This window comes from Ambystoma mexicanum, chromosome 1p, assembly GCF_040938575.1.
Source record: "Ambystoma mexicanum isolate Mex_15411 chromosome 1p, UKY_AmexF1_1, whole genome shotgun sequence".
In the NCBI taxonomy this organism is placed as follows: domain Eukaryota; kingdom Metazoa; phylum Chordata; class Amphibia; order Caudata; family Ambystomatidae; genus Ambystoma; species Ambystoma mexicanum.
The window spans coordinates 823,819,313-823,842,477 of NC_090921.1; the positions used below are offsets into that span (position 1 = coordinate 823,819,313).

At 47.4% G+C, this 23,165-nt stretch overlaps 1 protein-coding gene across 4 annotated transcripts in view; it reads right to left on the reverse strand.

The window, feature by feature from the left end:
* POLR3GL (RNA polymerase III subunit GL) overlaps positions 1–23,165 on the reverse strand; it is a 304,240-nt gene that overhangs the window by 37,775 nt on the left and 243,300 nt on the right. For 3 of the 4 annotated variants that reach the window (XM_069652578.1, XM_069652595.1, XM_069652587.1), the window contains one exon: positions 20,206–20,319. In XM_069652578.1, coding sequence (XP_069508679.1) covers positions 20,206–20,319 — 114 coding nt within the window. Of the gene's footprint in view, positions 1–20,204; positions 20,320–23,165 lie in introns of those variants that run through there. The other variant, XM_069652604.1, reaches the window with a different exon arrangement.

Consider the following 23,165-nt stretch of genomic DNA (forward strand, 5'->3'; position numbering starts at 1 on the left):
TGATAGATTACCCAGGTCTTCGTGTAGTATGCGGTTGAATATGCTTGGACTTTCACAGTACCCCTGATGTAGCCTGCAATGCTCATATCTCTTCCCCCCTAGTGTGTATGCTGTCAAGTATCTGCTTTCTTCTGCCAAGGGGATGGAGAAGAATGCATTTTTCAAATCAACCACTGTGAAATGTGATGCCGTTTTTGGGATACTGCACAGTATGGATGCAGGGTTCGGGACCAAAGGAAATTCTTTTTGTATGACGTCATTTAGGGGGCGTAAATCTTGGATCATCCTCCAAGCCCCTCCTTTTGCTTTTTTAATCGGATAGATACAGGTGTTACATGGGGAGTTTGAGGGCACTATTATCCCTTGTGCCAGCAATGCATTTATTGTCTCTTTTATCCCTTCCTCAGCTTCGCCGGACAATGGGTATTGCTTCACTCGGGGCACAATTGCCCCTGGTTTGAGTTTTATTACCACTGCTGTCACTCCATGCTACAAGCCTACATAATGGGGGCCTGTTGTCCACAAATTGTTTGGCACCAGTCACATGTCATCATCAAAAAATGACGGTGGTGCTCCCACCACTGCCATCAACTGGACGGGCACTTGTCTTGTTTGAATTAAAATGTCACAGGGTATTGCTATTTCCATTATTATCTCGCCATCACTCTCCGAATCAGAGAAGAGATCTTCATCAGATAAGTCTCGGAGGGCAATATCAGCATTGATGCACAGTACAGTGCGCCATTCACACCCATCTATGTCCATCCCTATTACTGCAATCCTCTTCGCCGATACTTGTACAGCATGCAGGTCTAAGGATACCACTGACCCTGGTGCTATGTCTGGGCGTACTATTGGGCGGAAGATGAATTCTGCTGGTATCCTCCACTCTAACTTTTTTAGCTCGGGAACTACTTGGGCCAGTGTTTTTAAACCTTCGATGAACATTCTTTCGTCCACTGGCATGCCGCGTATTTCTGGTGCTGTTGCCCGGGCATGTACCACCAGCATTTCGGTAATGGGCATATTCCTGGGGTTGAGCACACTATCCCTCTTTCTGTAAATGATATTGTCATGTTAAGCTTGCTAAGAAGGTCCCTTCCGAGCAGGTTTATTGGCGATTGTTTATAATACAGTAATGGTGTCTTTACCGTTTTACCCCCCACTGTTAGATCCAAATCTTCTGTGTAAGGAACTTCAATTACAGCCCCAGAGAACCCCTGCGTCTCTAACTTCCGGTTAGATAGCGGAAACCGCCCCTCACCGATACATGATTTCTCGGCTCCCGAATCTACCATAAATATGAACTGCTTGTCTCCTATCTGCGCCCCTACCAATGGTTCCTCCGCTGCATCGTAGGTGGTAGATAGTACAGGACACTCAAGTGCTCTCTGTGGGCTGTCCTATGCTGGTTGTCTCATTGTCCCCTCCTGGGTGAAGACGTTTTCTGAAACTACTGACACACCACTATAGGGGGCCAGGGCTGGTGCTCCATTGGCATTCGTTGCGAAAGGGTTGCCTGGGGTATAGTGCATATTGTCGTTATTTTGTGGGTGATTCTGTGTTCTGTAATGGTGCGCTTGCCTTTGCTCTGGGTACCCCTGTTCTTGTTCCCTCTGTTGTCGTCCCATTGGAAGACCGTATGGGCTTCCCGGGTGAGGGTTACTATAGTATTCCATCTCGTGAAATCCGTTGTTCGATCTACTCCTGCACTCTGTGGAAAAGAAGTGCCCCCACCACCCGCAGTTCCAACAGCTTTCCTGCGCACCTCTGGGACCTTGCCATCCATTTCCTCTGTTTCCCCCGTACCCTTGTCCACCCCCTCTGCGACCCCTCTACCCACCTCGTCCCCCTCGAGGGGCCCAGTCTTGCCACTGCGGACCTCCGTTCTGATCCTGCTCGTTCCACTGTAGTTGCCCTGCTCCTTTCCAATTCGTTGCCAACCTCCCCTGTATTGCTACCAGCCCCTCCCCCTCCTCCTCTTCTCCCTCCCTGCTGTGTGGGAGCACGGCTACTGCTGCAGCGACCTTCACCAGCTTTGTTTGTACTAACTTTGCCTCGTCTGCCAATCTTTTTTGCGCTATCTCTTTTTCCCCCTCTCCTTTATTCGTTTACAATGGTGAACTATTATGCTCTGTATTTCGGGCCACCCTTTTGCCTCAATACCTGTAATTTTGTCAAGTGCCTTTTGTACCTCTTTAGGGAGCCCTCTCTTTATTATAAAGTAAAATAATGAGGTTGACTGATACCAGGGCGTGCCCGTTTCCGCTCTCCACATCTCCTGGACCCGAAAAATGTAATCCATAGCATCTTCCCCATCATTCATCGTACATTGCATGACCAACTGCTAATCTGGGGTGTCTCGGAATGTCTCTCTTAATGCGTCCCACACCCTTGCACGTACTGTGTTAAAACATGGCGATCGCAGTCTAACGTTACTTCCGGGAAGCCAGCCTTTACCCATACTCTGTCAGCTTGATCACCAACTGCTCATACTAGCAGACTTTTCACATCACCTATTGCTAGAGGTACCCCGGCTGTGTGTTTCTGAAGTGCATATATCCACTTGCTTGCCCCTCCTGATAGCGGTGGTAATAGCTTTAACAGATTGGCCTTGTCCATCTGAGCCCAGGGTATGTAATTCAGCCTCCCTCCTCCCCTGTGTATTAGTGGGAGTTGTAACTTCCCCTTTGTTGTCTTATCTGTACTCACCTTCATTCCGTTCTTTCCTAGTGGCGCCATTTTCCCCAACCTATTCCTTAGTCGTCCTGTCCATTCTTCTTCCATTGTTCTTCCCGAACATGCGCCATCCAACCCCTCACTTCCTCCTCCCATCGCCATGCTCAATCTTTCACTTTCCTCTAAGTCCTCTTCTATATCACACAATAGTTCCCCTCTACCTCCTGTGGTCCTTATCTCATCGTCAATATGCTCCTCCCTTTCCTCTAGCTCAATGATTCAAGTTGGTCCTTCTTGTATTCTGAACAGTATCTCCCCCTTCTTCCACCCTTCCTCAATTGTTTTATCATGACTCTGTGCTCTTGATGTCAGCTCTGACTGTCAGCATTAGCCCCAGTCTGTTCACATATGCTTTTTATCCTCGAGAGCTCGTCTTTTGCTAGAGAGAGCCTAGATTCTAGGTCTTCTGTTAGTTTCTCTATTTTTACTACTGGTGTACTTACCTGGTCGCGCTCTCTATGGCTCTCATACGGTGGGGGCGCCGTTGGCCCTCGAGTTGCGGTGACTGATGTTGGGGGCACGTATGTGGGGTCACTGTATCCTTCTGTGGGCACTGGTTTATTTAATATTGGGTACAATTTAGTTACCTCTACTGGTGGTTCCCCTTCTTGCAACACCTTGTCGTCTTTTGGTATCAGCAATGGATTGTCAGTAGTAGATCGCAAATCAGTACCTAGCTCTTTTTTTTGGGAGGGGGTACTTCTTCAAACAATCTCCATAGATCTAATATTTCTCTCCTATTATGTAACTGCTTCCCCTTGTATTTTAAACAAATGCATGTAGCTACCATATCTAGGACACTCTTGTCAAACGATCCCCCTTCTGGCCATATTTGGGGTAACCCTTCCCCCTTTAATTCTGTAATCCACTGATCGTGATATTTCTTAATACGTTCAGCATACCCAGGTAGATTCTTACAAATATGGGCCAACGGTGTCTCTGCCCCCATGGTTCGTCGTTGCTTGATATATATATATAAATATATATCACCAGATATATCTAGGTATTTGTGTATCTCTGCGTGTAGGGACCTGTGTGTGTTTCCGTCACCTGGGCAATATGAGAGTGGGCGTGCACAGCCTCCATTCCGTACAATTTAGGGGGCACCTACAAGAGCAAACCACCCTTTATACACCACCAATATCTTCAGAACATTTATTTAAAAAGAAATAGTCACTTTACTGCATTGGCCTCTTCCCCGTAAAATTTCTTCTGGTCACACTTACTATGACCACACCATAATTATGCACTTTTTACCACTTTTACACATTCATCTTGACAAATTTGTTCTGACACATGTGATGCGTTCACACCAATAGGCAACACTCTATTCACAACTCAATTTATAATCCCTTTCCTCCCTTGCTAGCTGTCCCTTTCTTTCTTAATCTGATATGAATTCATCTTGTAGTTTTGATATAAACTCGTCTTTTTACTTAGGTTATCTTCTCTTTTTTTTAATTTTTTCTTTTTAGGTTCTAACCCTGTTTTTTCCCCATAAACCCAGAGAGAAGAATAGAAAGAATAGCAGTTACTAATGTATTCACCGTGTCTTCCTTTACCAGACACCTTTATCTCATTTTCCACTTCTTCATATATTCCCAGTACTAGTTAAGATAGCACTATGCAGTGCCGCCTTCTACCCCCTCGCAGAGCTAGGTTCCCGTCTCTTTATCTCTTTTCACCTCTTGATCCTAATGGCCATATGCAAAGAAAAAGTAAAGAAAGTCTAGAGTGGTTCTTAGTATTCCCAAAGTGTCCCTTTTCAAACAACCTCATTCCCTGTTCAGTATTCCTCCCCTGCTCCCCTTATGGTCGCTCGCACTTAATACTCACGTGCCCGTCTTGAACCGAGAGTCTCCGAACTGGGTCCGTCCAGGCAGTGTTGCCGTACGCTCAACGGTCAGCCCCGGCTCCGGCGAGCGGTACTCAAAGGGGATTTTTCAACCGGGATCCCATACCCTCTCTCTGTTGAGTGCGCACTTCTGAGCGTACCGGTCGCCGCTGGCGGGCAGCCTTCCGGAGCCGGCGCACTGTGCGTATCCCTTTTCGACCGGAGATTTTCATGCCAAAGGGGACGGTAGGGATATATTTAAGGAAAAATAATCACGCTGTCCGGGTCACCACTGAAGGCGAGCGTCCCCAGATAGCATGATCCTCCCCACAATGAGAGACAATAATGGACTCTCCCAGAGGGAATAAGGCTAAGACAAAGTGCAGGTGAGCTTAATGGGAGTTTATATAAGTCAAAATAGGGCATGTAAAGGACTCTGCAAAGTCCGAGAGGGCTCTGACTGACATTAGCAAAGACAAGCGTATATATTTACAAAATACGTCATAAGAGCCTAAACACTATAGGGGGCACATGTTCGTGGGGATTGGGTTCCGACGACTAACTATAGGTGCATCTGTGATGTGGTGCGCCGTGGTTGGTGGACGTCACTGGTTGCCAACGTGGGCCGGGCAGGTCCGCTGGGCTCATCCGGGCGGTGCTGTTGTGGCAGGTGTGGCCAGTGTCATTGATGAACGTCTTTCTTGGCTTTCTGCCCTAAGGCCACGCACACCGCATTCATTCAATATTGCAATATTATCTTCCCCGGTAAATCTTCCAATAGGTTATTCTACAGGTTAATGCAACACAGGAGGAATGCACCTAGAGTGGGGCCCTTTGGTAATACATCAATACATGGTTACCATCATCCTGTTGACCTGGTATCATAGGTCACAAGGTTGGGTCTCAGGGCAAGGGGCGAGCTGTCCAAGTTATCATGTCTCGTTAGAAGTCATTATGAATGTGTTCCTACAGTGTTGCTATAATATTGGGTGTCCTAATTTTACAGGGGCCATTAACCTGGGGTGAGCTGGTGGGTCGTGGAGCCTAAGAAAGGGCACCTTTTGGCCTGCGTTTATGGCCGGGGTTTACTGCTGGGTTGTAAATAATTCAGGTGGCTGGCCGCGGCCCTGGGAGCTGCAGGGGAACGTGAATGCTTGAAGCAGCTCCAGCCGAATTGGGGGAGGTGAGGCAGAGCAGCACAGGCCTCTGCTTTCCGTCTGGCAGGCTTCAGTGGGGAGGAAGGGGGAATGGCCTTGGATATGCCCACAATGGTATTTTCCTTGTGTGTTGCAGATTATGTGAAAGGGGCATAAACCTTCATATAATGTACAATACTCATTGAATCTTTTCAAAGCTTATGTTTCTCCATTGTTGGTGCCTTTACATGGCCATTTCGAATGCGTTACCTATACCCATTTTGCAATTGATAACTATATGTTAAGTATTTAACAACCCCAACATTTTGTTACATTTCTATGCATGCACGGTAAGCGAGGTAGTAGTAAGGTTGGTGGAGCACGCAGGAACAACTGGCCAATGAGACTGATGTCAGTGACACATGGTGAGCTTGGACATTCAAATACATTCTGTGTATTCTTGCACACACTTTACATGAGCTTCCAATGTGGTTGCACTTGTCTTCCTTTGCACTCTAGTAGCATTAGTTGAGTTATGGCAGTTATACCTTGGAGTACATTCTTCTCGGCGAAACATATAACATAAAAACCCCGGGACACTTTTACCATTTGCGCATAGCTACGGGGCTGTGGGTACTTCAACCAGAATGCCATATGGACACACACATTCTTCCATCTTCATGGAGGTTACATGTTTTATCCAAAAAGGTCATGTAGAGAAGAGTTTCATCACAGGCAGTTTGCTCATTAGTATTTGGGGGCTCTACTTTTGTCGGGGGACCATTTTACAGTTCTTTTCCACCCCGGCCCTGCTGGCCGGGTCATACTGAGGACAGTGATACACTGCGGAAGGTGAATGTTACAGTGTTTGCGTCTAGCATTAGCTCATGTCCGTCTGTTCGTGGGAACGGGCTCTCAGCGGATCTGTCAGGAAGCTGCGGCCGCAGGGACAAGTGAAGGTTCTCCAAGGGTGGGGGCCGCGCTGCGGCGCACAGGGGCTCCTGTCATTCTGGTTTCACAAAATGGTTTCCAGGGCCTAGCGTAATACAGCACGTTTGGTCAATGTTTCAGCCAGTGGCCCACCCGCCACCTGGGCCCTGGTGGCAGAAGGGACCCCCGACGAGCCATGGACTTCACAAGGGGGGGGAGAGCTGCAGGGGAGGGGGTCCCTTGGACCTATCCTCCCATACAGATGTTCACAGTTTCATCCTTGGGTAGGCTCCAGGCCTGTCCAGCCCTAATTGGATTATTCCTTCCCTCAGCCCATCGTGGGGTAGCCGGTTTCTCAGCCCCTGAGCCCCTGGTGTATTCATATTCTTAGGCCAGCATGGGTTGCAGGCCCATTCAGCCTTGCTGATTCGTCACTTCTCTCACCCCCTACTGGGGTATTCAGATTGTTAGCCCTCCGTGGCTAGGGGCCTACTCAGCCCTATATCGTCCATTGCTTCTCTCACCACCTTCTGGGGTATTCAGATTGTTAGCCCTGCGTGGGCTTTGGGCTTGCTCAGCCCTGTATAGTCGATTGTTTCTCTCACCCCATCCTGGGGTACTGTGGTTGTTGCCCATGTGTGGGCTTCGGCTTGCTCTTCCCTGTGACATCGATTGCTTCTCTCACCCCCTCTAGGGGTACTTGCTTTGTTAGCCCGGTGCAGGCTTTGGGCTTTCTCAGTCTGGTGAAGTCTGTTGCTTTCCTCACCCCATACTCGGATATTCATACCTTCCACCATCCAAATGCTCCTTAGGTACTGCTGTGTACCTGTGCTAGAGTGGCAATGCTCTGCAGTAGTGGCGGTTGTTCCTGCGCCCTCACGGTTACGCATCCTTGTCTTTGCTCTGATTCCCCGCAGTCCAGCTGATTCTCCACTCCTCGGATGGCGTGGTGCTGTATTTAGTATCCTCCCTGGAACGGAGGACAAGATTCCATTGGTCCTGAGTTGCACCAAGCGGTGGTAACAGGTAGGGGTCAGAAACTGGGCAATCCACCTTAAAAGGGCCCTGCACCTGATAACTCAGGCCAGTTCCCATATAAGCCATAAATGTTTGGGACTTTGCAATGAGGAGAGGTGAAAGAGAATCCCTACTTTGACATTCATTGTCCCATAGGGCTGGAGAGGAGGTCACCCCCAATGGCATCCTGCTTGCCCTGTCCCCTGGAGAGGGTATTGCGTAGCAAGCTCACCTCCCTACTCCCAAAGGGGGTGTCTCTCTCTTGGGGATGAGGGATGAATTCCCTGGATTAGTCACAAATCCCACAACCTACCAGAACAAATAGGCAAGACAAAACAAATAAAAAGATCTTTACTTGACTTAAGGTTCCACCACTTTGAACCACAGGGATTTCATGGTTCTCAGGCTTGAGTCTAGTCCTCCACTGACATGCAGCATAACATAGGAGAAGCTGCAGCGAGGCTTGGGAGTCATGCCTATGTACAATAACCCCAATGGATTTGATGGAACAGGCTAATTATGGGCTTGGGAGCTTCAAAGACATTGGGCCTCATTACAAACCGGCAGGCAGCCGCCGAACTTGTGAATTTTACCGGCGCACGAGAATGGGCAATTACCTGGTCATTATAGCCCCGCTGGACCCGGTATTTGCCCATGACCAGTCGGTGCCGGTGCATCCGACATGTTCTGCTTGCGGGTGCTGGTCCGCCCGCTAGGTCCGACTTGGTGGGCGAAAAGGCACCCGCGAGCAGAACTCGTAGTTTGCCGGTCCGGTAACTATGGTACCGGCAAGCTTACCACTACCATAGTTACCGGACCGGCAAACTTGTAATGAGGCCCATTATGACATTAAGTCTCAAGGTGGCTGTCACCTGAAAAAGGCTTTGGGACATTTTATTTGAGTTATTTGTAATCCCTATGAGGAATTCAGGAATGGGGAAGTCCTCAATGTAAATCTCTACTTTAAAGTATGTATGGACAATTAGGGGGATAGGCAAGTCAAAAGCAAGCTTCTCTCAATTATTTTATTTCATTATGTTTATAGTTGCAAAGAACTTTTACATAGTTAAAATACATCTGAGAAAACAAGAAAAAATAAAAATAAAATAAGTCAATAAACAATTAATATAAACAATTCAGAAATATATATAGAATATACAAATACACACACATTAAGACATTATTCATATTACAGGAGACTGTCTCAGTGCAGCCTATATACAGGAAAAAATAGCACAAAAGCCAAAAACCAAAAATCATCACCCTCTCGACATGTTGTTATTGTTATTTTTCTTGTACCGCGCCAAAGCCCATAGGCATCCAGGCGCCGGGAGACAGACAACAATGAAGAGGAATATACTAATAGAAGAGGTAAGTCTTCAAGAGTTTCCGAAACATAAATAGGTCCTTGGTTTTGCGCAGGGTAGCTGGCAAGGCATTCCAGGCCTTGGCGCCTTGGATATGAAACGCTCTGCCAAGCCCGCGGGCTCGTTTCACACGGTGATGGGCTAATAAAAGATCTTCCGCTGATCTAAGTGTTCTTAAGGGTTGATAGACATTTACAACATCTTTCAGATAGCTAGGTGTTAAGCTTATTAGGTCCAATAAAATAAAATAAAATCAGACCACATCGGTGAGACAATCAGATTAGGTCCAGACCTTAAATTATTACTAATTATTAGCATCGAGGAAGATCATACTCGATAACTGTGCGAGTTTCCCCGTAGCCAGAATAGCTTTCCATACAGTGTAAAGTGCAATTTGCATAGATTTGTGCGGTGAATTCAAGTGGAAAGACCGAAAACAGTCACTTTTAATTGCATCAGCATTGGACACAAATGGACCCATTCTGTGAGCACGTGCTGCGCAGATTCCATTTCAACAACCAGCCACATAGGCGGCAGAACCTATCTGCTTTACCAATTCCTAATTCAGGGCCAATATCTGCCAATACAGGCAGTTTATTCACTCAAACAAGTAAAAGAAATCCTTTCATGTCCGGGGATTGGCATACCTTCAAATACCCCTGGGGAGCCTTATATTCATAAGATAGATGTTCTACAAAACTATAACTCTTGAATAATGATAAATGAGAGTAATTTAAGATCCAGTCCCATTGGTCCAATTTGTGTATCAGTCTTGCCTTAAGATTTTAAAAAATATCATCCCAATAAGGCTGCCACCCAATCGTGTCCAAAGTCTTAGTTGCCAATTTGACCATGATTTGGTCATAAGTGGGTCAGATTGTTTTCCCAGCAGTTGCAATAGTGGGTAAATAGGAGTCTTCTGTGATTTCAAATACAATAAAATGTTCCTTTTACGGGCCATTGTAGCCAACGATATCAGGTGCAGCTGCAGACAAATGATTTCAACTGGGTCCCAAACCTAGCATTTTACGCCAGAATTTGCCCCCAGAACATTCAACCAGGTGAAATCAGACATGCTTAAGGATTCCAGGCCATATAGCACCGTAGTACAAAAACTATGCTTATATAGGGCCAAGATCTTGCAAAAGCTATACCCTGAGGCCGCCTTGACACATCTATACATCACATTTATCATAGCACAGGCTTTCCGTTTTTTGTTTGGCAATTCATGTTTTGTTGCTTCCCTTAGACCTGATCTCAAGACCCAAATATTTAAAGCACGTCACACATTCAATGTGATGCCCTGCAACGTTAATGCTTGGGACTGAGTCCTGCTTATGTGAGAAGTGCATTCCTTTGGTCTTTTCAAAATTAAGGGCTAGGTCGTGTTCACAAGAAAATGTATACAGTTCCAGGAATGCTCTTTTTAGCCCTGAAAAAGTATGATCGCAAAGGACCAAATCATCTGCATAGAATAAGTGGTCAACCTTTTCACCAGAGATCGTAGGAGGACAGATGTTAATATGTGCCAAATAAGATACAAGATCTGCAATATAGATATTAAAAAGAAATGGTGAGAGAGCTTCACTTCGCGTCCAGTATCTATTGGAAAAGACACTGATCCTTTACTATCCAGTTTAACCTGGACAGACGTATTATCATGTAGTCCCTGAATGACCGCCAATACATCACTAGGGCAGCCCAAAGATTCCATTTTAGCCCAAAGTTTATTCCTGTTGACTGTATCAAAGGCAGCCTTAAAGTCGATCATAGCTAAACGCAGATTGGGCTGTCCCTTGGTGTTAGCAGTCTTAATAAGCGAGTCAATAAGTCATAGGCAATGGGCAGTGCCTGAACCCGCTCTGAAGCCCATTTGGAATTTGCCTAGGATGTTACAGGAAAGTACCCATGCTTCGAGCCTATCAAGGAGAAGAGACGCAAACATTTTTCCTGGTGTGTCTAACATGGCCAGTAATCTATAATTTTCAGGCCGCATTTTCTCTCCACACTTATGAGTAGGTACTATAATGGATCAGTGCCATGCAGAAGGAATCAGTCCTTCCTCACATACATTAGAGAAAAGAATGAACAATAGCTTTCCCCAAAATTCAGGCACTTTTTTTTCCAATACGTTTTTATTGGCATTTTTGCATTATTACATTCAACAATAAACACCCCTCCCAACTCCCCCTCCCCCCACAACTCTACCTCCCCTCCCTCCCCAGGTTCGATGAGATCCTTTCTACAGCCCTGTGTGGGATTCTCGTTCTCTCCTTCTTCCATTGTACTCCAATTCTTGTCGTGGAAGCCTCTCTTCGCCTCCGGTGGGGGTTGTTCCTGATACCAGTCCCAGGAGCTTCGCCCTCATTAGGAATTGCAACACCAAATCCCAGTCCGCTATATATTTAGCGTGTTCTCCCCTGATCTCATATGTTACTTTTTCCATTGTGGCGAATCTCCACATTTTGGCCACCCATTCGTGTTCTGTTGGTGCTTCTTTTGCTTTTCATTCTTGCGCCACCAGTAAGGCTTCTGCCATTACCAGGATGACACAGACCTTCCGCCGGGCTTTAGTGGCCAGTTTTTCTAGCTCCCCGTCTATTCCCAGTATGAACAGACCCACATTTAGCTTTTTCTCTACTCCCAATATGCCCCCGATTGCTTGCTGGATCATGTCCCAGAATTATGCAACAATTGGGCAGCGCCACCATATGTGTCCCCAGGTGCCCTCCACTCCGCACCCTCTCCGGCGTAGCCCGGAGGTTGGCCGGTATATCTTTGATAGTCTGCTGGCAGTGAGATGCCACTCATACATCATTTATAACCAGATCTCTTGGATTTGCAGTGAGTGCGCCTGTCTGGGGACATTCTTCCACAGATTAGTCCACTGTTCTAGATCGTTCTCTTGCTTGGCCTTCTTTTCCCAGTTGAGCATGAGCTTCTTCCCCCATTTTGATCAATCTGCACAGGTCCCCTACCAGATGCTTGTCACTCGAGCTAGATGTCACACATTTCTCAAAGGGGGTTAGCTCCCGCGTCGCAGCCCTTCTGTTTCTAGGATTTAGGGCCCAGTGTCTCAACTGGGCGTAATGGAACCTTGTGTCTTCCCCCAGACCGAAGTCGCTTTTACATTGAATTAATGTTTTTATCTCACCCCCTTCAAACAGATCTCGTAGCATTTTGCATCCCCCATCCTGCCACTTCTTAAACCACATTCCCTCCCATACCGGTGTGAATTGTGGATTTCTGAAGAACGGGGTGAGCGGCGAGGGAAACATGGTTATTTTAGAGTGCTTTTTTACTTCATCCCACGTATTTCCCACCAGGGCTTCAATGGCACTACAGTACATGTTTTGTGATCTGTCCTGCTGGGGTAGCCTCTAAATTAGGGCCCACCACCACTCTGTCCATATCCCTCCATCTTTTCCCTCTATCATCTTTCGACCCGTTCCTCACCATTCTGATTTGGGCTGCTCGATAGTACGCTAAGTGATCTGCTCCCCCAATCCGCCTTCATTACTAGGTTGGAGCATCAATTTGTATGGGATCCTAGGTGTCTTTCGATCCCAGATGAAGGCTCGAGTATGTTTTTGTAGTGCCCTAAAGAAGGTCATTGGTATCCTTATGGGTAAGGCCATAAACGCATATAGTAGCTTCGGCTGTACCGCCATTTTTATGACATTTATCCTGCCAAGCCATGATATTGGTAATGGGATCCACCTATTCTGCGTCTTTTTTATGGATTCCAACAGAGGGGGATAGTTGGGTTTGAATAATTGGTCTATGGTTTTTATAAGATATATTCCCAAATATTTCAAATTATTCTTAGCCCATGAATATGGTGATCTGGATTTAAACTCCCCATCCCTTTCCAATGTCATTTGTAAGCAGAGGACCTCCGACTTGCCCTTATTTATCTTCATCCCTGCTACTTCTCCGAATTGAGTCAACTCTTTATCCACTGCCTCCAGTGATTTCCCCAGGTTAGTTACCGTTAGCAGCATGTCATCTGCAAACGCAGCAACCTTATGCTCTTTCCCGCCAAATGGGACCCCTTCGATTTCTTGGTTGAACCTAATCCTGCTCAGGAATGGCTCCAGTTGTAAGGCATATAGTAGCGAGGATAGCGGGCATCCCTGTTTTATTCCCCTTGAGACATTAACCGGGTCAGAAAGCTCCCCATTTATCAGTAAGCGCAAGGATGGTGTTTTATAGTTGGCTGCAATCTTCGATAAAAAAGGTCTCCCCCAGTCCCATCTTGCGTAATGTCTGAAACAGAAATTGCCACTCTACTCTATCGAATGCTTTTTGAGTGTCTAGCGCCACCACCAGGGATGCCGTTCGCTTTTTATTCACCTTCATAATAATATGGGCTATCCTCCTGATATTATCGTGGGTTTGCCTTCCCTGTATGAAACCCAATCGGTCCGGGTCTATCAGCCCTGGGAGAAGAGATTCTAACCAGGTCACCAAGATCTTCGTGTATATCTTGGCGTCTGTGTTGATGAGCGCAATTGGCCTACACAAACCTTATTGAGCCTGGTCCTTCCCCGGTTTTGGCAAAAGTATCACTTTAGCTTCTTCCATTGAAGGAGTTATTCCCCCCTCTTTCCCGAATATGTTACAATGCTGCTAGTCACGGAGCCAGTACCTCTTTATAGGATTTATAAAATTCGGCTGAAAGCTGTTGGGGCCTGGGGCTTTGTTAATGGGAAGTGAGGCTATCGCTTTGCCCACCTCCTCTCTGGTTATCTCTTTCTCTAATTCCTCCCTTTCTTGGGTCGTTATTATGGGCATCGAACAGCCTTCTAGATATATCTCTTGTGCTCTTCCCTCCAGACCTTCTGATTTATACACCTTCCCATAAAAATATGTAAATTCTTTCTTGATGGAATCAATATCTGTTCGCTCCTCCCCCTCTGCAGTTCTTATTTTTAGGATGGTTCTCTCCTTTTCCTCTATTCTAAGCATCCTTGCCAACAATCTGTCCACTTTATTACCTTTTGTGTAATGCTTATGTTTGAGGCAAACTAAAGTCCTCTCTGCTCTACTTTTTAATAGCGTATCTGGCTGGCCCCTCAACGCCCTGTATTCTTTTCGAACCTCTCCCGACGGCTTAGTAGCCAAATGTAGTGTGAGAGTCTTTCATTTCTCTTCCATGTCCCTCTCCAAATGCCTGATCTCCCTCTCCCATTTGGTCTTCATCGCTATTACCTTGCTCCGTATTGTGGCCTTAAAGGCATCCCAGATTATTTGTGGGTCCACCCCCTGGGTCTCGTTTCTTCTTAAGTTCCTTGGATGGCTTGCTCTGAGTGTTAAATGTTTTTGCACTTCTATCCCTCTCCGGGTCCCATGCAAGATTAACAACCCCAACTAGAATTATATTCCCTCTGGCAAACCCTTCTAGCTTTTGCACCATTGCTTGTAAGTAGTGATCTTGCCCTGTGTTCGGGACATATAGCGATGCCACTGTTAAATACCCCCCCCCCCTCCCTGGCACGTTATCGCTATATACCTGCCATTGTTGTCCCTGTTTACGTCCATTATTTTAAGTTCTAGATTGTTTTTCAAAGCTATTAGCATGCCCGCCTTCTTTCTCGAGCTGTTTGCTTGCTCTATTCTGCTGTACCCCCTTATCCTGAGTCTGCTTTTATCCCTTTATTGTATCTGGGTCTCTAGCAGGGCTATAATGTCTGGGGTCTCCCTAGCCAGGTATTGGTCTAATTATTTATTTTTCAGCTGAGAGTTTAGCCCTCTGATATTCATTGAGATGACTTTTAGCACTCTGTCCTTAGGCATTATTTAATGATCGACTGAATTCCTTCCCTCTTGGGGCAGGATAGAGCCCCCCCCTCCTGAGTTAATTCCGAAACTGGGTCCCTCCCTACCCGCACCCCCCCACCTCCCCTACCCACACCCTTCCTGGGGTGACTCAACTGGCCTCTGGCCCCTCCCAACTCTCCTGCTCGGGTGTTGAGCTCATTCACTCCCCCAGTGTGCCTTCCTGCGCCCCCCCCCCGGACCCATTAGATTTCCAAGATCTTCCCCATAACCCTCGTTCCCCCTACCACTTGTTTCACCTTTCTGTGTGTATTCCCCCTCCCCAGGGTCACTTACTGTTTCCATGTCATTGTGGCTATCTTTGCTTGTGGGTGCTCTCATCCGAGAGCTCCGCCTCTTGTGGTGGGTCCTTTTCCAGGAATCTTGGGCCTTGTGGTCCCTGCTTTTTCCTTGGTCTCTTCCTCGTCTCCTGGGTTGACCATTCCCAAGCTTTCCTTTTCGGATGCTCCTTCACTAGGCCATGTTCCTCCGTGCAAGTTGATTCTGCCTCTATTCCCAGGATGTCTGCGCCTTCCTCTACTGTAGTGATTCTCCTCTGCCTACGCTCGACCTCGAACAGGAGACCAAATGGGAAGGTCCATTTATACCTCAAATTACGTTTCACCAACTCTTGTATTACCGGGCGCATCTGCCTTTTTTTGATCAGTGTTATTTGGGAGAGATCCTGGTATAGGTGCACCGCCGTGCCATTGTATTTCAGAACGTCTGAGTGTCTGGCCACGCTTAGAATATTCTCCTTCTGTTTGTACTCGTACATGGCCGCCAGCACGTCCCGAGGTCTAACTCCCGGTTTATTTCACTGGGGTCCCACTCTATGCACTCTGTCAACCCAGATCTCCTTCGGATTCGTCAGGTCTATCAGGGTCGCAAATATTTGTTGAATAGTTTGTAACAGGTCAGCATCTCCAACCGTCTCCAGTAATGCTTTTATTCTGATGTTTGCCCTTTGTGACCTAATTTCTAGGTCCTCCGTCTGGAGTTCCAAGTTGTGCGTAGCCCTCGCTAACTGTTCCATCATTTCTTCCATTTTGTGATTGTCCTCAGTCAGCTCCTGCAGGGCCCTTTCGTTGGAGTCCACTCTTGCCTCAATGCCTTGCAGCTCCCGTTTGACCTCCTTTATCTCTCCTGACAGGTCTTCTTTCATTTTTTATAGTTGCTTCTGCATCATACTCGCCATTCTGTCTCCAAAGCTCTGGAAGCATTGCTCCATACATTTTTGGGTTACCCCCTGCTCGTCCTGGGCTTCCTCTCGAGGGGGATCCTCTTCATTCCTGTACTCCTCCATTATACTTTTGTGCAAAGATCCGCCCTCCTTCCTCCACCTTTTCTGAATTGTCCCCTCACAGTTCTTCTTGTTTCCTTTTGCCTGGTGCTCAGGGTCTTTTCCCCTGCTTTTGGACATCCCTTCCTTCTTCACGGCCACGGGACGTGCTTTTCTTCCTCCCCTTCCTCTGTTCTCGGTCTGTCTCTGCCCACCTTGCTCCTTCTGAGATACCGACTTTGACCCACAAGGCTGAGGAGTCTCACTGGTCTTCCTTCCCCCCTTCCTTTAGTTCACTGCAGTATGGATATCCCCTCTTGGCCTTTTATTCCTGTTGTTTCCACCCTCTTGGTGGGGGGGGGGGGCTTGGGTATGTCACCTTGGAATCCCTTCTCACCTCTGTAGGATCTGCCTCCCCTTGTTGGTTCGTAGTGGTTTGGGGACGCCCTTCCTGGGCCTGGTGACCACTGCACTCTGCTAACTGCTGCCTATTATTGGCAGGGGGACACCCGCTGCGTTTCTTGATTGCAGTACCCCGGCCGGGTGAGACTTTGGGACTGGGCCTGCCCTGTCTCCTTCGGCCCCTCTCTGCCTCTGTTTGTGAGTAGGTGTCGCTGATGTCCTTGCGAGATAGGCCTCGCCTCTTGTCTGGGCAGTTGTTGCCTTAATATGTAGTCCTCCTCTGTCCACGGGAGGTGCAGGTTTTTTTTTCTTTCTTTTTACTCCTTTGGTCCCCCTCTGTTGATTTCTTCGCCTGAATGGCCTTTATTCCTCTCCTCCCCCCATTCGTGGTCTGCCCTACATGTGCTCCTTCTGGACAGGTAGAGTGGGGGTTGGGGTGTATGTCCTGTGTGACCTTATCCCCTCATGGGGTCTCTCTGGGGCCACACCTGCTGCCCGGCCAGCTGCAATATGTATTATGCGGTTGGGGGTGAGGTGGGTGGCTATCTGCCTAGGCATTCCTTGCCACACCGCCGCTTGCCCCTTCTACCTCTATGCATGACCCAAAGCAGCTCAGCCATCCCCCTGTCCTCAGGTCCCTCGCTGCATCGTGTTGAGTCCTCTCCTCCCTTTACATCATCAGCACCGACTATGCTCCTCGGAATATGACGTATCTCCAACGTTGTCGCCGCTGCCTTCCTCTGCTCCCGCTGTTCATCCGACTCTGCAAGCTTTCATTCCCGCCTGTCCACGGCGGGTTAACGGACCTCTCCTTTGCCCTCCATGCACAGCATTTCCACCGGGGTAGTGCCGGTGTCGGCGTCTTCGCGCCGAGGCGCTTCTGCCCGTTTTACTGATATCTGTGGCAGGGGGGATGCTTCTCCCTCCGGCTTCTTCTCCAGCCGGCTAAGCCCTGCCTCTACTGACCTTTGGGCCTCTCCGATCTGATGTGTTTGCACCCTCTTTGCTGACTATGCTAGATGGGTAACTGTGTCGGCTGTTGCTGGCGGTTCTCCTCCGGCTCAGTCCTCCTAACTCCCGGGGTCCGCGCACATACCCACCCGCTGCAGGCAGTTCTCGCTCCGATAGGAGCTACCGCTACATGCTCTGCCTCGCTGTTCCGCTCCCTGCTGTGAGCCCGTCGTGGGACACCGGACCTCCAGAGTGTGGCACCTCTGTTGGGTCGGCCCCGGCTCTGGTGTTTTCTCTCGGGGATGCTCGCACCCGCCCTCTTGGTGTCGGCGGTGGTGGATCGCTTCGTCCTCGGGCATCTTTACCCAGATTGGTTAGGTTCTATCTCTCGTGGACCTCAAGGTCCCCTGGCGTGCTGAAAAACTTCTTCTTCACTTGACGCTTACAGCCATGATGTGATTTCATGCCGGCTGATGCTGGCAGTTCGCGCCCGTAAGCCCTGTTCCTCCCTAGGGCTGTCCTCAGCACCCTTCACTCCAAATGCTGCTTCCTAGCACCGTTCTCTCTTGATAAACTATTGTGATGCCCTGGGGAGCCTTCGGTTCCTCTCAGTGCCGAACCATGCCCGGGGAGGGGGCTTCAGCTGCTAATTTCTCTGTTTTTGGCAGAGGGGGGAACGGAGCACGCTGTATCACTGCGTCTCCACCCCGGCGGCCATCTTGGAATCCAGGCACGTTTTTAATCACCATATTCGGTAATCCATTTGGGCCTGGGACTCTCGTTTCTTTTAGGGCGCAGATATTCCTATCAATTTTTGATTGCTCAATCAAGATATCAAACCTAGGGACGGCTATTGCCTGGGTCTTATTAAGACCAAACAGAGGTTTAAAGGTGTCAGATATATATTGCGCTTAAACCTGCTCTCCAATCCTGCAGACCACACAGTCTTTCGGAATGCAGTTAAAGGAACTCAGCATCCTCTACAATTTAGTTTGTACGATAGAGATAAGATATTGCCATTGTGCATTTCGCCCAGAACGTAACCAATCTTTAGCCCAGCTCCGGTATCTGTTTTTAGCTGAGCGCTTGGCTGCCCTCATTTCTTGATTGTTTTCAAAACCTTTTCTGATATGACGGAGCTCTGACCTTAAGGATCGTTTTGCATCACAGATCATTTTATCATAGTGATGGCTCCTAGTTGCGTTGTTCCGTATGGCATAATAACCTCTTTGGACCGCCAAAGAGGACATGCATTCAGAAATCCAACATTCAATACCTTCAACAGTTAAAAAGGTAGCGTGTGATAATAAACCCACTAATTCACAGCTAAAGAAAATGTGCGCACTCTCAATACTTGTCTTGGTCCATACAAGCCTATTTCCTCCTGCATTAGTGCCAAGTTTACCAACCTGTCAATCCACACTCCTAGCCAGGCAGTATTCTACCTTGAGAGAGAGAATAGCATGATCGCTGAGTGACGTATCACTGACCATAAGCCTCCTTGTGCTAGGAAGAGCACTAGAGTCACAGGAGAAGTAGTCCAGTGTCGAAACCTTAGTCCCACATTTCCATGTAGATTCACTCGGTTTATCACCAGTGAACGTCCATTCTGCAGACAGCATTCCCAATCTCTCAATGAGCTGTCCCAAGCAGTACCCTTTGAGGTCTTAACAGTACACTCCATGAGGGACTTACTATATACTTATTCAGTGCTATCTGTTTCATAGTGGCATTAAAGTCCCCCCCTATAAAAATCACATTATGCGGAAAATGTGATTTAATATTGCATAGCAAATCACTGACTACATAGTGAACATAGTCAGTCCATGCTCCGCTATGGAGTGAAAGTCTTATGGGCAAAGCTCCTCCTCCATCTTCAGTCCTAGCAGCACAGTAGAAAGACTGTGAAATGTCCCGCAGCAGTGTTCTTTGCACAGTACACAGTGAACACACTTAGTCCACACTCTGCCACGCTCCACTATGGAGTGAACGTCTTATGGGCAAAGCACCTCCTACTGCTTCAGTGCCAGCAGCATAGTAGAAAGACTGCAAAACGCCCTCCAGCAGTGTTCTTTGCATGGTACACAGTGAACACACTTGGTCCACACTTTGCCCAATTCCATTCTCTCAATGGAATTGCGAAAAAGCTTCTTTAGATAAAAGAGATAGTGAAAATCAGACCTCGGTTGAATGTGAAGTTTCTTTCTTGCCTACCATAAACGTTCATCACCTGTTACAGTTAATCAAAGGATATCCATTTAAACCAAGAACTTTATTTAAAGTATTACGATTTACGGTACTGGTCATTAAACATTTGATGAGAGACAGAAAATGGGAGAAATTATTTGGAACACGTGAGTGCCATTTAATACGTAATAATTAGAAATAGGACATCATTTTTACAAGGCCACACACTTCATAATGTGCAAAAGCTCTTTATGCACCATCTCTGATGCATGCACATTATTCATTTGTGAATTGTATCATGTCACAGAAAAACAGGTCACATTAATTTGCAGGAAGGTGGGAGGTCAGGGAGGGAGTAAAGGGTGCATAGACAATAATGATGGGTATATAGAGGCCCGTTCCTGGCATGACTGCAGGCTGCCTTCCAGGCACTCTGCGGTTATTACATTCAAAGATCAACAACCTTAGTTACAACGGCATTAGATATGAATTATGGAGTTTGTACAGTATCAGAATACACTTCAGGATGCAATGCCTAACCTCTTCGTGCTCCTCTTCATCGTAGTCATCCTCCTCTTCTTTTTCCTCTTCCTCTTCTTTTTTCTTTTCCTCTTCTTCATCCGAAGTCACTTCCTCTTCCTTCTTTTCCAAGGTCTAGATTGAAAAACCATCAGGGTGTAATTGATCAGGCTTTCGTTGTTCCCATCTCTTGCAGTTTATAAATCATTCAGTATACTTTAGCTTCATGAAAATCAAGCAAAGTGAAGCAAATTGGGTCACCGATACAACCGTAGTGATCTGGATCAGATGATCACAACAGATAATCCTATCAAAGAATAGCAAATGTTTTAATTTCTATCAAAACTATGGGTCGCAAGCAATTGTTTCGTTTTATTGTTGTGTTTTTCTATCCACAACAAGATGACAAAGAGTCAGCTGTGGAAACGAAGCTGAACTCATCACATGTCACAAACATGCATGTGTGTGTGGAACCATAAACCAGTGGCAGCACCAATACCGCTACTAGACCCTAATGGAGTGGCCAGAATAGAGCAATACATGAATTCCCATGCCCATTAGAACTTTGCACTCTCATGTGAGGCTCAGGGTCAAATCAGTGCAGTGGGGTTATCCACATCAATTCGGCTAGGATCGACTACATTATATGTGCCGTCCCAACAACCCTACAAATGATGAAAACCCATAGCAGAATTTGCATTTTTTCCGGCACCCGTGAATGGCCAAGAACTGGGTCATGCCGAGAACTGGGAATTGCCCATTTTCGGGTGCCGGAAACAAGCGCCTCCCCATCCCCATTCTGCCCCATAGGGCTGAATGGGGATGGGGACGTCGGATGCACCGGCAACATCATGAACGGTGCCAGTGCATCCGTTGAGTTGTGCTTGCAGGTGCCGCAAAGCCCGCCAGGAAAAACCTGGCGGGCTGTGCGGCACCCGTGACCAAAACTCGTAGTATGACGGTCCGAGAACTGCAGTACCGGCATGCTTACCGGTACCGTCGTTTCCAGACCGACAGATTCGTAATGAGGCCCATTGTGAGATAAGAGAGTGCTGAGGGTCCGTTCTGGGTAATTAAGCTAAAGTAACAAAGTGTCAGACACACTGCGAGACAAAGAGCCCCAACACCGAATTGAGGGGAAAAGTAGTGCAGGTACCCAAGCATCAAAAAGACTATCAGGTAAAGAGCACTTGGACCCTTCATTCTGGAAAATGTAGTGAAAGTACCATAGCATCCAAGAGACACTCATATGGAAAAGGGTCCGGAAGGTGTATTCTGATAGTGAAATAAAAAAGGGACAAGGGGCCTCATTACAACTCTGGCGGTAGCCGTGCCATTAAACACGGCACGGCTGCCACCAGAGTTGCAATTTTCTCGGCACCCGCGAATGGGCAAGAACCGGGTCATTCCGAGCTCAGCGGACCCGGTAATTGCCCATTTGCGGGTGCCGGTAACATGGGACTCCCCATCCCCATTCGGCCCATAGGGCAGAATGGGAATGGGAACGTCGGATGCACCGGCACATGCAGAGTTGTGCCGGTACATCCAACGTGCTGTGCTAGTGGGTGCCGGTCAGCCCGCCAGGAAAAACCTGTCGGTCTGTCAGGCCCCCGTGAGCACAGCCTGTAGTATGGCAGTCCAGGAACTACGGTACTGGCATGCTTACCGGTACCGTAGTTCCCGGACCGCCAGGGTCGTAATGAGGCCCAAGATGGTGAATTCTGGGCGGCAAAGTCAAAGTACCAGTGTTCAAAAGCCAATTGAGCCTCATTACAAGTTGGTAGGTGTGCGTAAAATGCAGTGGTATTATCGTATACCGCTGCATTACTGCACCGCCCAACTATAAGTTTGGCGGAAAGTTGGAGGATTCTCCTCCAGCTCTGAGCTCGAGGTAAATTTGCCAAATTTCCTCCTGATTTTGGCAGAATTATCGCTGTGGTAATTCCGCCAAAATGCCCCATAGAGTCCTATGGACTCAAAATTAATGGGGACTAACACTGCCACTTGTAATCCGGCGGTAATACTGACGGACCAAATGGCTGTAACGGTAATACAGTATGGTGGTATCTCAGTGGATTTACCTGCGGGATACGACCAAACCTGTAATGAGCCTCCATATCAGAAAAAGAGATGCCTCGTATGGCATTTTGAGAAATATGGTGACTTTGAAAAAAAGGCCATCCTGACAATAATATGAAAGAATTTCCATCCTGACAATTTCAAAAATAAAACTTCTAAATAGAATCTATGCATGTTTTGTAGGATGTTTTTTCCGGCTAACCAAACATGGGGTAAGAAGCAAGAGCTTCAGGGCCTAATGATTCTACCAACCCACAGAAGAGGCATAACAGTGAAAGAAGTGTATGGCAATTACTATTACTAAACAACAAACCCTACTCTTCACAGACTATCTAGAGCTGTCATTCCCGCTCCGCTGGTGCACGCATTGGCAACCATCATGGACTACTTGGTACTCATTTATCCTCCTAATACTCCTTGAACAACTCCTTTTCACGCCTTGGTCTTTTATTTCCATTTGCTCAACTTTGGTTCTTTCTTATTTTATTCAATTAACTACATTTACCATAATGCACCTGGCTGCAGTCCTCAATTCCTGGCTATTCTCATTCATCATTATTGGGACCACAATCCCCAGAAGCCCTAGTGGCCAGTGCTGCTTCCACCTGCTCAGGACCAGAGAGGGAGGAGGCAGATTGTCTTCAGGTGTGCTGCTACAGGTGCTGTCAATTAGCCTGCCTCAGGACAGGTCAGGGCGGTATATAAGCAGCTGCCTGCAGGAGCACAGTGTCTTGCATCTTGAGATCTCCCCGCTCCTGTTTGCCTTGACCTGCTACATTGTATGCTATTCCTGTTGCTGCATTATCCTGTTTTAATCCAGTGCCCTTTCTGGGCTCCCTGCCTTGCAGCCGATCTCGCTCCGCTGCCTTCTACCTACAGCCCTTGTCCTCTGGGCTCCCTGC